We start from the raw sequence: 17,883 nt of genomic DNA, 5'->3' as shown, positions 1-17,883 counted from the left end.
AGGGTGCTTACTGGCAAGTAGAACCACTGGTAAGAAGAGGGAAGGGAAGCCAGACCTCACAACAGCTACAAATGTGCTTCTTCTTGGTGGATGGAGAGCAAAGTGCCAATTATCACATGAAATGGATAGCAAGAAGCATTTTATGGGAAGGGAAATTTCTTTTTCCAAAAATAACTTCTTTAGATATAATAATTGATTCTTCATGTTCTCTCTCTCTCTTTTTCTCTTTTGGAAGAGGGATTTCTCCTTCACATCTCTGATTTCTTTTTGTAGAGGAATCCCATGTACCCTTTTTGTGTAGCTTCAGCCCTTGCAGTTGTTTTATGTTACACACCACAGGGTGGCGCTGTAATATGGAGGAAGGCTTGGAAAGATATTACCTGCCTCTGAACCTCTGCGGAGTAAAATTCTGAGATTTTGTAGAACCTCATTTCCTCACTTTGAACTTCTCTTTTGATCAAAACGGGATTGATTAGAAATGACTTCAGATTCCTAAAAAGAGAAAAGAAATTGATTGTTGGGTTTCAGGGAGACGTTAATTAAAGGAGTAAAGAGTCCAGTAGCACCTTTAAGACTAACCAACTTTATTGTAGCATAAGCTTTCGAGAAATGCATCTGACGAAGAGAGCTGTGGTTCTTGAAAGCTGATGATGCATCTGACGAAGAGAGCTGTGGTTCTCGAAAGCTGATGATGCATCTGACGAAGAGAGCTGTGGTTCTCGAAAGCTGATGATGCGTCTGACGAAGAGAGCTGTGGTTCTCGAAAGCTTATGCTACAATAAAGTTGGTTAGTCTTAAAGGTGCTACTGGACTCTTTACTATTTTGCGACTACAAATTAACACAGCTAACTCCTCTGGATCTGTTGATTAAAGGATGAATTAAAAATAATTTATCTTAATGCTAACAGCAAGAGGGAAGACGGAAGAAGCAGTTCCTGCATTTTATCTATTTCTGGTCCTTTTTAATCATCTGCTATTATGTTGCCAGTTCACCCAGAGCTTCACTGGGATTTCTTTATTAAGCAGACAGAGCTGAGAAATGTAGCTATGATAATATATAAAGCTGGCTCATCCATGAATATTAATTCCAGTAAGGAATAGCCATGTTAGTTTGCATCAATAAGATAAACAGGAGTCTAGAGGCACCTTAAAAATTAAGTTTTTATTTTAGTGTAAGCTTTCATAGACTAAACCCCAATCCATAAAAGCTAACGCTAGAATAAAAACTTAAATGGTTGTTGTGGGTTTTCCGGGCTGTATTGCCGTGGTCTTGGCATTGTAGTTCCTGACGTTTCGCCAGCAGCTGTGGCTGGCATCTTCAGAGGTGACACTGAGAGATCTCTGTCTTTTGGTGCTACACCTCTGAAGATGCCAGCCACAGCTGCTGGCGAAACGTCAGGAACTACAATGCCAAGACCACGGCAATACAGCCCGGAAAACCCACAACAACCATCGTTCTCCGGCCGTGAAAGCCTTCGACAATACAAAAACTTAAATGTTCTTAAGGCTTTAATATATTGCCACAAAACTGTTTATTTGATCTACCTGTCTTTTTGTGTTGGAAAATATGCATTATTTTACCAAGTTTGAAATCAAATGATACATCTTTGAACGTGTTACTCTCTCTGTAGATCTTCAAGTAACCATTACCAGGCCCCTAGAAGACAAAGTTGTTCTGGAAACTCATTCAATTGTACTCTCTTGTGACTTCAAGCCTTCACCAAAGACCGTAGAATGGTACAAAGACCACACCCGTGTTGAGCCCTCTGAGAGATTTAAACCCAAGAGGGATAAGAATACGGCGGAACTCAAAATCTTGAGGCTGAATATTGGAGATTCTGGTGTCTACAAATGCAGAGCTGGGAATGCAGAGACCAAAGCCAAACTGACTGTTTTGGGTATGTGCTTTTTGCTCAGACTTCTTATACTTTTGTGAAGAAAGAGAAATGTGCCATTTTGTAACGTCTACACTTAACATGAAAGCAGAAGCCAAGGAAATTGTTTTCTTTCCAAATTCAACCTGTGCTTGACTTTTTGCATCTTTTAATTTTTAACAATGAGTCTCTCTACTAGACATGGGCACGAACCGCATTACGAACTTCAAAAACCCATGAAATTGGCGATCGCGCAATTGCGATCTGGCAGTTTGTGATTGTCCACGGCAAACGAACCAGCGTTCGGAAGAAGCCTGGTTTGGTATGTTTGGCCGTGGTTCAGGAAGCCAGACAGTCTTGCGCCATCAATCAATTCCCCTGGAAACGGAGCCAGGGGAATGCCTGAACTCTGTCTGCACTCCTTCTGTTGCCCTGGGAACCCGAATCGAAGCCCAGCTTACCTTGATCGGCAGGTCTTCCTTCCAACCATGGAGCTGCAAAGTGGTTACAAGTTGGGAGAAGACACCCAGGGGAGGGAGGGAGGAGGGGTGTTCTGTAGCCATGGGCACTCCAATCTCATCCCTGCAAACTCTGATATACAGCTCTGACAGCCAAACACAGACCTCCTGCGTTGCTCTATGGGACCTCAGCTTATAAAAAGCACGGTGCTCCTAGGCTGGCTTTCACTTTCAGCGAGCAGTGGAGGGTGAGAGCTGTTGCTTGCTACTTGCTAGCCTTTGGGGGGAGAGAGAGTATAATTGAGCTTGGATTTTTGTGGGAGTTTCCTGGGGGCCTCAGATTGGAGAGGGTATAACTCCCAGATCCCTATTGCAATCTTGACCAAACTTGGGTGCTGGCTGGAGGAGAGCCTGCTACACACTCCCTGTGAATATGGGCTCTCTAAGTGCAATGGGGGCCATTCTGAGACCATGAACCGCAAACTGGTTTGGCAATGGGAAATGTCCGTTGCGGTTCACGACTTCGGGATCGTCATTGGCACTGCACCACGAACCACGGATTTGTTAATTTTTTTTGGTTCATGCCCATGTCTACTCTATACATGAGACATCCTACACGAGGACGCTCAAGTGTAGGGAGACACAGTGTTAGCAGTGTAAGCGTAGTTTAAAAAGACAGAACCGAAGGTGCTGTAAATTTCACCATAAGTCAATTTCGCCATAAGTCAACTATGACTTAAGGGCACTTTCCACCATCATGGGAGGGTAATTTAAAAAGACAGAGCCAGCAGAGATTGTTCCCCAGAGGGTTTGTTAATTTCATCTTCGCCTCCCCAAAGGCTCATGGTCGGTGAGATAATTGTTTATTTATCAAAAAACCCACTTTCACATGTGGAAAAGAGATGGTATCAGACACCAGGGCCCTTTTCACACTACTTACCTGCTCCCAGAATGTTGTGAAACATTGCACAAAAATGCGGAAGATAGCGTCTTCTCACGAGAGTTTTGTGTGACGTCACAACGTTCCGGGAACAGGAAAGTAGTGTGAAAAGGGACCTGGGAGATTTGCAATATGCCAAAGCATTTATTGTCTTGGGGGGGGGGGGGATAACATGCTGTGGAATCTCATTCTGTACCTTTTATTTTTCTCCAACAGACCGCAAAGTGGAGATAACCAAACACCTACAGGATGTGGAAATTGAAGAGGAGAGCTGCGCTGTTTTCTCCTGCGAACTGTCTGAGGACAACGAGGAGGTCGAATGGTTCCTCAATGACACACACCTTTACCCCAATAACTTCAATGAGATCAAGAGTGTGGGCAAGTGTCACTCCCTGACGTTGAAGCACGTCATGCCGGAAGATGCAGGGACGGTAACGGTCAAGGTGCAGAAGAGATTCTCTGAGAGTGCTCGGTTGAAGGTGAAAGGTGAGTCTCTATTATTCGCCTTGGGACTTTTATCTGCTTCTGCTTTGCCTTCAATTGGCCCCGGACTTGAGCTTCTATCTTTCTCCATCCATCCCATCATCCTGCCCTTCCTCCAAGGATCTCGTGTTGGCATATGTGGTTCTTCCATCAGTTCCTTGATGCCCACAACAGCCCTCTGAGATAGTTTAGGCCCAGCGAGAGGAAGTGACAGTGTTATCCTAAACAGAGCTACTCCAATGATTTCAGTGGGCTTAGACCGGAGTATCTCTGCTTCACACTGCCATGAAACTCAGAGCCAATCTACAAGTGATGCCTGACATGGGTTGGACACTTGTCAGCTCTTCTCAAGTTTTGGTGGGAAATATAGGCATCCTGGTCTTGCAGCTGTAATGGAGAGCCAAGCTGCAAGACCGGGATGCCTACATTTCCCATCAAAACTTGAGGGAAGCTGACAAGTGTCCAACCTGTATAAGGCATCACTTGTAGCTTGGCTTTCAGTGAGTGACCTTGGACCAGTCACTCCTTCTCTTAGCCTAATGAGGATAACAATGGGAAGAAGAAACTTTGATTTCCATCCTGAGTTCCTTAGAGGAAGGGCGGGATAAAAACATAAATAGTGGTCCAATTGTAAAATTTAAAAAAATCTCTTGATTCTGCACACCAAATACCAGTTCTTACATTTTTATGGCAGTCCCTTAAAGCACCTGGGTGACCTTTGGGCTTTTATCCAATGGCCGTTTTCCATCTTTGGAAAGAGAATTCCCCTGGCAGAGATTTCTGCCAAAGGGCCTCTCTGGGAACTCTGCTTTGTTTGGGGCACCCAGTGGATACAAGTCACCATTTCATTAAGTTGGCACTAAGCCCACGGTGTCTTCCTATATCTATTTTAGATAAGCCTGCCGTCTTCATGAAGTCCCTGGATGACGTTGTAGGGGAGGAACGTGGTACAGTCACACTGGAGTGCGAGGCCTCCAAGCCAAAGGTCAAGCCAATCTGGAAAAAGGAGGGTGTGGAACTCACCGCAGGAGACAAATATGAGATGCTGCAGGCGGGAAAGACATTGGGTCTTACCATCCATGACCTGAGCAAGAGCGATGCCGGATTGTATACGTGCGATCTTGGTACTGAAGTCGCCAAATCACAAGTCAGCGTTCAAGGTAGGGGCCAGCAGATCGGCACACCGTGGAACAGTATGGTTAGAGGTGGTGATGGTAGAGAGTGCCGTCAATCATAGCTGACTTATTATGACCCCGGTGGGGTTTTCATGGCAAGAAACTAACAGAAATGGTTTGTCTGGTCGGAATCACCAGACAACACGTCAAGTAGCAAGATTCTGTGCCCAGGTCTACAAGCAACGCAAATCCCATAAGGCGGACTGAACGTATTTTAACCTTTTAAACAACTAATTTATGATGATTTTATTTTTCTTTTACTCTTATATTTATGTATAGCTCTTCTTCTGTATCCAGTCTTAACTGTTTTTAAACTGATTTGCAAATGGTTTTATATGTGCTGGTCACAGACTGTAATAATAAATCTGACCTGAGGTGGTTTGCCATTGTCTGCCTCCGCTACCAAGGTCTTCATTGGAGGTCTCCTATCCAATTACTAACCAAGGCTGACCCTGCTTAGTTTTTGAGATCTGATGAGATTGGGCTTGCCTGAGCTATCTGGGTCAGGGAGGGTTAGAGGATTAACATTTAAAAAGTCGTCATCTGACACAACCCACCTTCTTTGCCTTCATCTTCACCTTCACCTTCACCCTCTTCTTATTTATTAGGCTTCTAGCCCGCCCTCCCCAGGCTCAGAGCGGGTTACAACAGGTATAAATACATTTTAAAAACACAATAAAAACCACATCATAATTTTCATAAAATACAGTTCCCAAGACGGTGACTAATACAACCGACCCTCTGCAGAAAAAGAGCAGAAATAAACACTATAACAGCCAAGGGGAAGACTTTGTGTGTGTGTGTTTGTGTTTGTGTGTGTCACTTAGGGTTTCAGATGCAGGACTCAGTACTCGTGACACTGGCAGTTTCTGTGAATGGACTTCTCAGCTTTTCTCCCCTCCATTTAAAAATCTCATGGGTTTGGTGTAGAGAGCCAGTTTGGTGTAGAGTTTAAGAGCGTGGGACTCTAATTTGGAGAGCCGGGTTTGATTCCCCACTCCTCCGCTTGAAGCCAGCTGGGTGGCCTTGGGTCAGTCACAGCTCTCTCAGAGCTCTCTGAGCCCCACCCACCTCACAGGGTGATTGTTATGAGGATAATAATAACACACTTTGAGAGCCAGTTTGGTGTAGTGGTTAAGAGCAGCAGGACTCTATTCTGGAGAACAGGGTTTAATTCCCCACTCTTCCTTTTGAAGCCAGCTGGGTGACTTTGGGTCAGTCACAGCTCTCTGGAGCTCTCTCAGACCCCCCCCCCCACCTCACAGGGTGATTGTTGTGGGGATAATAATAACATACTTTGTAAACCACTCTGAGTGGATGTTGAGTTGTCCTGAAGGGCGGTATATAAATCAAATGTTGTTATTAGTAGTAGTATTATTATGTGACCCTGAACTCTTCATAATGTAAACAATTAGTCATAAAAATGTAATTTGCCTACCAATGTAATGTTGGTTTTTGCTTTTATTGAAACCGGCAGAAGAGTTCTGTGTGACTCTGAAGCTTGCTTGTTAAGAGTGAATTAGTCTAAACAGAAGCACCATGCCACTGGCTCAGTTTTTCTGCTTTTAGGAAATTGACAGGGCTATCTGAATAATATAGGCAAACACCAACTTGCTGCTACAGCAGTATACTGTGTGTTCTTTGTACCATGAATTTCCTTCTTTATTCATATTTCAAGTGTGCATTTGGTACAAAAGCGTTTGTCTTTGGTTTTTGGAAACTCATGGCAGCTTGTGTTGGGCTTGACTAACCATGTGGGCCTTCAGTGCTATTTATAAAAATGTGTGACTGTCGGCAAGGCAGAAGAGGAACATTTGTAATGCCAATGAACGTTCTGGCCACTTCGTTTTGAATCTGTGTTCCAAACCCCTGGAAGAGAGAACTGCTTTTAGCCTTGTGTGTGAACCCCCCCCCACAGAGGTTCTGGGGCATGTTGTTAGCGTGCACTAGGGTGTGTGTGCACAAACCTTTGCAAGGTGGCAAAATGTCTCTCTGTGATAATCCATCAACCTCCTTCCTTTCTTCCCCAGAACTGAATATTGGCATCACTAAACGTCTAAAGAGCGTTGAAGTTTTGGAAGGAGAGAGCTGCAGCTTTGAATGCGTTCTCTCCCATGAAAGTGTTGAAGACTGCCATTGGCTAGTCAACGGAACTGAAGTGGGCCAGGATGGACGGGTCAGAGCTTTCAACAAAGGGCGGAAATATACCCTCAATATCAAAAAGGCCCGACCTTCTGATGCAGGAGATGTGGTTTTCTCGGTCCATGACTTAAACTCCAAAGCCACTCTAGTTGTGAAAGGTAGGTAGTATTGTATGCACATGTTATGGTGTGGACGGGACGCATTGCTCAGTGTGCCCAGTTACATCTGTCCGGGGTCTGAGCCCCAGCCCCCAGACTTGACAAGAGGGAACAGCAGGGGACAAAAGGGTGGCAGCAACCCCACCCCCCAAGCCGGCAACCAGGGCCAGAACCTACCTACTCCAGGGGGAAGGGGTAAAAGGCCAGAACCTCAGAGGGGTGGAGGGGGCAAGGAGAGACCAGCCAGTCCCACCTTCCAGGGGGAAGAAAGGGGGCTAAGCAGGCCAGAGGGAAAGGGCCACAGCAGGGGGAATGTGGGACTACCACCAGCAGCAGCAGCAGCCCAAGCAGAGCCCTTACCTGCCAGGGAGAGGAAGCAGCCTCTGCAGCCCAGAGCCACACCATGGCTAGAAGACAGCAGCCTGGCTCAGGAGTTGCTAGAAGCCAAGCCTCTCCAGGGGGGGCTGCCACAGGCATTCTGGGGGAGGAGATGGGTAGCCCCGCCCAGCATTGCTGAGCTGGCAGCGCAGAAGCTGGCTAAGGCAGCACCTCATGAGCAAGGCCAGGCAAGCCCAATAGCACGGAGGCTGGCTGGGGCAGCTCCTCGTGAGCAAGGCCAGGCAAGCTCAATAGCACAGAGGCTGGCTGGGGCAGCTCCTCGTGAGCAAGGCCAAGGAGCCCTCAGCTGGGGATGGCTTGCACTCAACCCCACCCTACCAGCAAAGCAAAGGAGCCCAGGAGGGATTAGTGGTTGGAGGGAAACACCTGGAGGGACGCACAGCTGGGCCCGGTCAGGAGAAGGAACAAGCCTAGAAGGAGGGCGGGGCAGAGAGAGGAAACCCTATAAAGGGTGGCTGGGAAGAGCTCTGGGGTGGTGGGTGTGAGTGAGGAGTGATGATGTGGAGTGAGAGCAGTAGAATGCAAGGGTGGAGGCTTGGAGGAGAGTTCTGGAAGGAGGAGATGAAGGAGGACGCAGAGGGTAAGCAGGCCAGGTTGAGCAGGCCAGCGAGTGGACTGAGAGGGAGTCTGGGTGAGGTATACCGCCCCTCCTTCCACAGAGCAGGGTCCTGCAGAGTCCCTGGCCCCCCTGTGACGTCAGGAGCAGACCGCCCAGTGCCACGCCCAGCGGCAGCCGCGGCAAGCCCTGACAACATCTAGCGATGTGTAAGTGTTCCTTCAGGCATTTTTGCAGGAATCTTTTTTTCTTTTTAGACATATTAATAGGGTACTAAACTCAGAGGATGCTAATCCCCCCTCCTTCTTTTCTTGTAGAAAAGCCAGCAGAATTTACGAAGCAGCTGGAGGACAAGACAACATCCGTGGGGCAGGAGGTTAGCCTGAGTTGCGAAACATCCAAGTGGGATGGCAACATCAAGTGGTCCAAAGATGGAAAAGAGATTCGGAGGAGCCAAAAGTTTGACCTGCGCCACGAGGGAACCCGGGCGATATTGATCATCCATGATGCGTCGGTCAAGGATAGCGGCGTATACACGTGTGAGACAGAGATTTCCAAAACCAAAGCAACTCTTACTGTAGAAGGTAAGTGGCTGTACCCCTTGAAGAAGAGTCCCACTTCACAAAACGGGTAATTGGCTTGTGGAACTCACAGCCTCATGAATTGGTGATGGCCACTGGCTTAGATGGATTCAATGGACAGAATTATGGATGTTAGGTCTATTGTTGGCTATTATTCTTGATAGCTGAATGAGATCTCCAAGTTCAGAAGCAGAATACTGTTTTATCCCATATCTTTTCATACAAGAGGGCTTTCTCAACAAAGAGCACTTCAACAAGCTTATCAAGCATGAAAACCTCTCAAACATTTGGTTAGAGGGCATCTCAACCAAGTCTTTTTCACCCCCATCTTCCGTTTTCTCTTAATACAGTGATTAATAACAGAAACAAATCAGCCAGTATTTGGAGTGGTTTGCTTGCTCTGTTTTTTTCGGTTGCGTTTAACTTGGCCTTCTGTTTAGTACTTTCCCACAAACACAACATTGAAATTTTGTGTCAGAAATCAATGATATACATTAGCATGGTTTTCATGTCATAGTTGCATTTATGCTGTGATTGACAAGAACGGACATAATAGCAGTGACATGTTCAGAAGATGGGAGTTGGAGGAAGGGGTGGTTGTGAGTTAAGTGAAGGCGTTTCAGCCACCAAAACGAATGATGATAGGGTGCAGTGACCCTTAACAAGGGACACTGCTGACCCCTCCCCTGCTTGGCACTGACCCTATCTGGGCTGTTTGTGCCCGATCCAGGCCAAAATGTGTCCAAAATGGCCATTTTGGTCCCATTTCAGACTGGATCATGGGAGTTTCGTCCTGAATTGGGGCCAAAACGGCCCTAATCAAGCCACTACTGGATGGGGGAACACTCCCGTGTCTGGCAGCAGCCGAATCCCAGCCATTTCGGGCCCGATCAAATCAATTATGCTAATGACAAACTTCCGGTGATATTAAGGGGTGTGGTATATGCTAAAGAGTTTTGCTAATAAGTTCCTTCAGCTCTTTTTCTATGAAATGACCCCTGTGTACAACCATTCTCAAGCTGACCTCAAAGCCTTTTTCTAGAATAGATTTAACATTTAATAGCTGAAATAGTTCATTCCAATTGGTTTCAGAAGCAGGGAATCGCTTCATTAAAGATCTTTCAGACCTGAAGGTGGATGAAAACAAAAAAGCTGTTTTTACGTGTGAAACCAAGAAGCCAACTTCCACAGTGACGTGGAGGAAAGGAATTGCCGACCTTAAGGCAAGCAAAAAATACGAGATGAGCCAGAAGGAAAACGTCCTGCAACTCACAGTGAATGAACTACAAGAAAATGACAGCGACATCTATACGTGTGACATTGGTGATTCTCAGTCAAGCGCCAAACTGGTTGTGCAAGGTATGATTTTCATAAAGAGGGATCATTACACCAGAGATGGGCTGCTAAATTAGTATGAAAAAATATCATGCTATATTCTCAGTATTTAGGTTGCTCAAAATAGGTAAGTAAGGATATTAGAATTCTGGAGTGATTTTTGTGTTAGCAAAATATCATTTAATCTGCTGTCAGGTGGAATTAACATAACCAATAGTCCAAGTTGCCACCTTCTCTAATAAATGGTGAGCATATTTTTTCCCCAGTCAAATCAGTAGCAGTGAACCAATATTGGCAAATATATATTGCGCTGTATTCCTTGCAATACCTAATTTTTACATTTATCAATAAGCATAGAATTGTATTTGAGTCTCTTACCCCATGCCACAAGCTAATGTTGTCACCTGAAGAGGTTCTCGTGTACAAGGTGACATTGCAATTTCGCTTTGACACGGGCTGGCTATGGATACTTCCTGCTGCTACTTTGTCTGCCTATGCTTGTGGTTTGTGGTTCTTTAATTTTTTTTAGGGTGCTAACAAATATTTCAAAACACACATATATAACGGAAGAAAAGTTTTCCATGCTCCAATGAAGAATTTCCAGAACTGAACTTTGGGTAAGACCCTACTCCAAACGGACTGGATTTATCCTCCGCTTGGAGAATACTTCTATTAGAGGCAACCACCATTCAAAGGATTATTTTCTATGGAGTATTTGATAAGGAAATTGTTAGTTTGGTGAAGATAAAATTTACTGAAGACTGCAGTAAAGGGAAAATTAGACGAATGGAAGCATTAGATATTGTAAGAATGTAATATTGGCGGAGAAATAGCTGCAAGCAGTCTTCAAGGACACTTCTGGAAGCAGCGGGGAAAGAGAAAGTAAATACTTGAGAGATAACCTACTGCCTTAACATCAATAAGAAACTCTTCTTATGCCCTCAGAGGACCAATACAAAACACAGAATACATTCATGGCAGATATGCAGACAGGAATATATGACGTCAGGTCTTTCAGAAGGTGGATGAAAACAAAAAACAAACAAGCAGTTTTTTGAGCTTTGAGTAAGATTATCTTCCTGTAGAAGCATTCATGGATTAGAGCGCACTTCTTCAGATGATACGATGTCAGTGTTATTCCAGATCCTGAAAAATTTACTTTTTGCCCACTTGCGTGTTATTGTGAATCATAAACAGTAACTTGTGAATAACTTCTGTAACCATGAGATATCCAGTACAATTAAAACCACCTCTACTATATGTAAGGTGAAAAATGAGAAATGATAGAGGAATATAAAGCTAGAGAATTGGTGGTGAACCAAAAGAGATTGTGTTGACTGCTCCAAATGCCAACTGAACTGCAGGGATTGTTTGTTTATTTATTTATATTCCGCCTTTCTCACTGAAACTCAAGGCAGATTACATAGTGTGAGATTTGTACGATTAGTGGCAAGGACAAGGGCAGGCATTTCCATACAGTGCCAAGAACATTTCCATAAACAATGTCATGGGGTAAAGAATATAAGTTTACAAAGACATAGTATTAGCAAGGATCCAGTATGGGGTTGAGGAATTGCTGAAACAGAACGTAATCAATTCTAGGACTTACACTGAACAACATAAAGCACAGTTAGGATACAGGAGTACATATTTAAAGCAACAGATAATATGTAAGGCAATATAATGGTGAAATTTAATTCATTAGTGAAATGCCTGGGATCCCTTTCCTACAATACCACCCTCTTAGCTGAGAAAAAGGCCTTTTGGAATACTTCACTTTTGCATTGTTTGCAGAAAGTTGAAAATGAACTTATATATATCTGTTCAGACTTCCTGTTTTTATCAATCAACTGATTTCATCCACTGTCTTTGAAGTATGGGGAATGCATGAAGTCAACCAAATGTTTTCCTTTGAACAGAAATATTTTATGGGAATACAGAATTCAGAATGATCTATTTGAAAAAAAAATATCTTCCTCTTGTGTACAGAATGGAGTTTTTACTCTATCAGCTTACATACATTGACTCCATGTGCCTGGAGAAAGTCCCCATGTGACCACCAGGATCAAAAAGAAGAATTGTTGTCAGTGTGATTACACTATGGGCAATTGTGTGTGTAAAGTGCCGTCAAGCCACTTCAGACTTATGGCTACCCTGTGAATGAAAGACCTCCGAAACTTCCCATCATTAACAGCTTTGCTCAGATCTTGCAAACTGGAGGACGTGGCTTCCTTTATTGAGTCCAGCCATCTCCTTTTGGGTCTCCCTCTCTTCGTACTGATGGGCAAGATTAGTTTTTGTTTGTTTATTTGCATTACCTTTTTGTTGTTGTTGGTCTGGGCTCTTTGTGACGACTGGAAGAGAAGAAGAAATTGCTGGAAAGCTTATTGAGAGAGAACATCCTCCAGTTCGTTCATTCTGCGTAATAAGTTTTATTTTTATTATTTTTTTTGGAAACGTTTTTGTCTGCCAGTGAAAGAGTGCAAGAATGGTCAGGTTGACAGACACAGATTCTGAAAATCAGCAGGGAAGTCCTAAATCCCGAAGATCCACTTTAACAAGAGCGCCTGATTGAAGATACAATGTTCTACCTGTCTAGCGGGGGTGACTGCAGAGTTTATGCATGAAGATTCCATTTCTGCTGTGATGCCTTCAGACTTCAGACATGACTCTTCCATTCCATGCTCTTAATAACCAATGGAAATTCCACCTGTGTTGTTCATTTGAATCTGTGCGTGCGTTGTTATTAGATCTCAGTATAGTTGCTGTTGTCTGTTATAACAAAGTCATAGGGTAAAAGAACAGTCACTAATAATTTTCGATCTGCAGTGAGAGCTATGCTACTGCTACTTTAAAACAATATTTTCACTCCTACATCCCATAGAAGGTATGTATGAGGAGGAGACAGTGGGGGTGACAATCCCATAGTTATAACTATGTCTACTTGTCTGTATTTTCTGAAGCTGTCCATGGATGTCAAACCGTATGCTTTTGTATCTTACCATTGTATGTTTGTCCCTTGTCTACCATATGCACGCACAAGTTTTACTTTCTCGTTTCCTGTTGTATTAATTTTGTGTACGGTGCGTGGTCTTTTGCAGATGGATAAATCAGTAGACAGAACATCAAGGTTCAGATGGACACTGCTGTAAACGGCTGCAAAAACTGCATCGTACTGGTTATGATTATTTTTATGTTTTTGGCTGTCCCATTCCCCATACTGGCAATAGGTAGTAGACGACTTGCCCACCTTATATTTTCATCTCTGGTCTCTGTTTTTGCTTTGGTTTGAGTCTCCACTTGCAAATGCTTGGGGGGAAATAAACCGCTCGCCCGTTTTCATAGTCTCCCCTACCTTGATATTTCACTTTCTGCAATTCTCCATTTTAGCTCTGCCAGTTGTTTTTGAACGACAGCTGCAAAACAGAGACGCTAAAGAAGGAAGCAAGGTCCGCCTTACCTGTGAGCTTAGCAAACCAGACCTGCCTGTACAGTGGATGAAAGGAAATGAAGTTCTGCAGGAGGGCGAAAAGTATGAATTTAAGCAACGGGGCACCGTGGCGGAGCTTGTCATTCGGAATGCGAAGCCCACCGATGCAGGAGAATATACCTGCAGTGCTGGCGAGCTCAAGACGTCTGCTAATGTGGAAGTAATGGGTAGGTGGAGGGAACCATTTTGTCATGCTCAGTTGTGTACTTTTTGTAAGTTGTGTTTTGCTTGTTTTCCATTCCACTGTTCAGTTGTATGTTAGGACACACAAGTCTAAGCATAACAGTTCTTATCCCTAGCATCTGGAAAGGTGCGACTGAGTCCTTCGCTATGTACTAATATACTGAGCACGTGCAAAGAGGACCAAGAAGTTGCACTTACGTGCAAGGAAATAGCAAGTGTGGTATGCTTATTATCTAAAGTGGTGGACCCCCATTTTGAGGTCTTATTGAAAGACTTCCAAAGAAGCCAGAAAATGGGGTACAGTTATCACTGAAGAAGTGGTCGGCCTGTCTCTGGACTGCAGGTTTGGATTTTTTTCACAGAAATATTTTCTGCTTGTAGAAAACTAGATCTCAGGGAGAAGGTTTCTAGCCTTGCCATTTCCCTAAAACGTTAGTTTTGTGTGCAGGACTAGGCTCTTAAAGTCATCATCTTTCGACCATATTTGTCTGTTGCTGCATATAGGGCAATCTTGCTTGCACGTGCCTCTAAGTGGCTGCGTGGCATTTCTGCCCAGCATTTTAATTGTTGTCCTTTGCCCTCCAATCCGGTTGTGCATTTTAGCGGCGCCAATCCTTTTTAAGGAAGAGCTCAAGGATATGGAAAAGGAAGAAGGGGACATGGTAGCTCTACGCTGTGTCCTTGCCGAGCCCGACATTCCTGTGAGCTGGAAGAAAGGGATGACTGTTCTTCGGGCTGGCGAGAAGTATGAGATGAAGCAGGAGGGGTGTGTGGCGGAACTGGTCATTCACGGTGCAGAGCCGGAGGATGCTGGGAGATATTTCTGCGACACCGGAGAGCAGCAGACAATGGCTCAGATCAAAATCCGTGGTAGGATGAATGGAGATGTTTTCATCTCATTTCCTTTTGTTTCTCCCCCAACTTTAACTTACTTCTTTACTTAGGGCCAAGCTACAAGTGACGAATTACACTTGAACAGCAAGTGAACAGACTCACATGCATTCCTCCCTGTTCACTTGCGCTCCACTTGCACTCCACTCAATCACTACATGCCATATACTTGCCATCACTTGCCATTCAAGTGTAATTCGTCACGTCTAGTTTGACCCTTAGTCTCTCACTGTGCGGAGGTTTATCTGTGAAAACAAGAGATGGGCTCAATCAACAGCACTGGAGAGTTCACGGAGCTTTTTTTGGTAACATTAGTTTTGGGTTTTGTATCCTTGCCTTTGGCTAAGAGTCATGAGTTTTTAAATAGTAAAGCACTTAAACACATGAAATGGCCTTATACTGAATCAGTCCATCAGTTTCCCAGGGTCTCAGGATCTTTCACAATCTACCTGATCCTTAAATGGAGATGCTGGGGATTGAACCTCCAACCTTTTGCATGCCAAGCAGATGCCGTACAGCTGAGCCATTGCCCCTGGACTTGAGCACCAATCCCATCAGAAGCCAGTAACCTACACTATTAGCACATTAAGAATTTTACAGTGACAATGAGTAGCCCCACTGTTACAAATACTGAGCAGCTCTTCTGGCTGCCGTTGTCTGAGCTGCTTAGGGCTGAACTACACATTACACTGTATATGGGTCTGCCCTATATCTTTTCAAACCAAGCATGTGCTGGGAGTTCCGTATTAAAACTTAATTCTCAAATGCAAGAGGCCCTGATTTGGCTCCAGACTGCAGTACATAGGAAGACAGAGCTTAAGCCCTTCTTCCTCTGCCAACTCGCTCACCTGAAATGACCCTGGGGAGTTGCTATTTGCCCTGTTAAAGAAACTTATCTCTAATGGGCTTCACCTAAGTTCCCCAAGCCCTGACCTGGTTGTTACGTCATTTGTTTCTGCTCTGTTTTTATAGGGTGGGGTGTGTAAGATAATGACTTTTTAAATGGTGCTTCTCTAACCCTCCCTGACCTGGGTAGTCCAGGCAAATCCGATCTTGTCAGATCTCGGAAGCTAAGCAGGGTCAGCCTTGGTTAGTAATCGGATGGGAGACCTCCATCAAAGACCAGGGCTGCAGAGGCAGGCAATGGCAAACCACCTCTTTTAGTCTCTTGCCATGAAAACCCCACCAAAGGTTGCCCTAAGTCAGCTATGACATGAGGGTGCTCTCCACCACCAAGTTCACCAAAAAGAGATACGGTGGCTCTTTATGTCAAGGAAATGGCACCAGGGCAGCCTTCTTTCCTACATGTGCCACAGCCCTGATCTAAATCAGCCCCCCACATGCCTGAGAATTAAGTCTTAAAAATCACTGGGAGCAATGAGCATGAAACTCCCCGCACATATCTAGAACACACAGTGGACCCATAAACAGATGAACATGTAGAATCGTAGTGTCTCAGGGTTGCAGCTTGGCATAGTCTGAGATCCTGGAGAGGAAGAGGGCAGGCAGAAGGACCAAGGTAAGTAGACAATGGCCTAGGGAAGGAGGGCTGGAACATGCAGAGTAATTCAGAAGACTTGAGGGGTAGAGGAGATGGCTGGAGAAAGGAGTTTGAGAGAGGAAAGAAACAGAGGAGGGTGGTATTCTTCTCTTCATGCTAGTCAAATGCAGGGATTTTTTTCAGCCGGAACATGGTGGAACAGAGTTCCGGCACCTCTTGAAAATGGTCACATGGCCAGTGGCCCCGCCCCCTGATCTCCAGACAGAGGGGAGTTGAGATTACCCTCTGTGCAGCACGCGGAGGGCAATCTAAACTCCCCTCTGTCTGGAGATCAGGGGGTGGGGCCACCCGCCATGTGGCCATTTTTGCCGAGGGTGATTTAAACTGTAAAAACTCCTCCCTTGTTCCAGCTGACCCAAAGTGACATCATTGTGCGGTCCTGGAAGCATGTGCGCACTTTGCAGTTGCACATGTGGTACCACCTCCTGCCAGGAGTTGTGCCCTGTGCTGGCAACCCACTGAGTTCCACCACCTCTTTTCCCAGAAAAAAAGCCCTGCTCAAATGTACAAGTAGAATCATCAACCGACTTAGCACAGTTCCTCTTGTGCAAAATTTCATTCAATATCTAAAGCTTTCCTCCCTCTATATTAAAGTATGCAGAAACCAGTTGCACAAGTTCGTGCCCAAACAGAAATGAAAACAGGGATACTGTAAGTTCAACTGAGTGCAAGTGATTAGTGTTCTTGCATTTTCTGCTTAGGCAAGAGCTCTAGCACAAGTGGAAATGTGCCGGATTTGGCTCTTGAAGGTCCTATATCCAGTCTTGCATGCCACACTTTAGGAAGGTTGTGTAGGCAAAGCGGAACAGGTTTGGAGGCGGGCAACAAAGATGGTTGGGGGTCTGGATGACAAGTTCTGTAAGGAAAAGTTTGGTATGTTTATCCTGGAGAAGAAAAATAGGACAAAGGGGAGACATGACCATGCTCGTCAAATATCTTAAAGACGATCACGTAAAAGATTTGTCCTCTGCTACTCCAGAGGGCAAGAGAAGATACAATCGGCTTAAATTACAGGAGGGTAGATTTTGGTTGAACACTAAGAATAACTTGCTAATAATGAGTGCAATTTGACAATAGAACTAATTACTGGGGGAATGGTCTCCTTCTTGCTGGAAGTCTTCAAGCAGAGGCTGGACAGATGCCTCTAGCTTCAGGTTTCCTGCACTGAGATGGGGGTTAGGCTGTACGGTGTACAAGGCCTCTTAATTCTAGGGCTCTGTGTAGCTAGGAGCTGCAGAGGCGAGGAAGGCTGAAGTTAAATGTTGATTTGAAACAACCAAACGCATCTTTGGCTTCAGGCCTCTTGCATTCAGACGTTGGGCTGGCAAGGGAACCTCATATAAAAACGTCCTTCTGTTCCTCAGCTGTCCCTGCCCGTTTCAAAGAACTGCTACAGAACACAGAAGCTGTCCAGGGGGGATCAATCACTTTGCGCTGCGAGCTGAACAAGTCTGCTCCGGTGGAGTGGATGAAGGGGCGCAAAGGTCTGAGGCCAAGCAGCAAATACAGGATGAAGAAAGAGGGAACCGTTGCAGAGCTGACCGTTGAAGATCTGGACCTGAAGGATGCTGGAGACTACACGTGCACATCTGGAGACCAAAAGACAACAGCTGTCTTAACAGTGAATGGTAAACGCTCATCACTGCCGCTCTTTTGG

The 17,883-nt window shown here is 44.9% G+C and overlaps 1 protein-coding gene across 4 annotated transcripts in view; it reads left to right on the top strand.

Annotated features, from left to right (window-relative positions):
* Positions 1–17,883, top strand: part of OBSCN (obscurin, cytoskeletal calmodulin and titin-interacting RhoGEF) — a 293,495-nt gene that overhangs the window by 77,341 nt on the left and 198,271 nt on the right. For 3 of the 4 annotated variants that reach the window (XM_054991180.1, XM_054991179.1, XM_054991178.1), the window contains exons 25-33: positions 1,632–1,898; positions 3,489–3,758; positions 4,649–4,915; positions 6,961–7,230; positions 8,503–8,769; positions 9,859–10,125; positions 13,492–13,758; positions 14,378–14,644; positions 17,591–17,854. In XM_054991180.1, coding sequence (XP_054847155.1) covers positions 1,632–1,898; positions 3,489–3,758; positions 4,649–4,915; positions 6,961–7,230; positions 8,503–8,769; positions 9,859–10,125; positions 13,492–13,758; positions 14,378–14,644; positions 17,591–17,854 — 2,406 coding nt within the window. The remainder of the gene's footprint in view (positions 1–1,631; positions 1,899–3,488; positions 3,759–4,648; positions 4,916–6,960; positions 7,231–8,502; positions 8,770–9,858; positions 10,126–13,491; positions 13,759–14,377; positions 14,645–17,590; positions 17,855–17,883) is intronic. The other variant, XM_054991181.1, reaches the window with a different exon arrangement.

The sequence above is a fragment of the Eublepharis macularius genome, chromosome 11, assembly GCF_028583425.1.
Source record: "Eublepharis macularius isolate TG4126 chromosome 11, MPM_Emac_v1.0, whole genome shotgun sequence".
In the NCBI taxonomy this organism is placed as follows: domain Eukaryota; kingdom Metazoa; phylum Chordata; class Lepidosauria; order Squamata; family Eublepharidae; genus Eublepharis; species Eublepharis macularius.
Note: the sequence above shows the minus strand (reverse complement) of the source record. Positions and strands in the feature narration are given on the sequence as shown.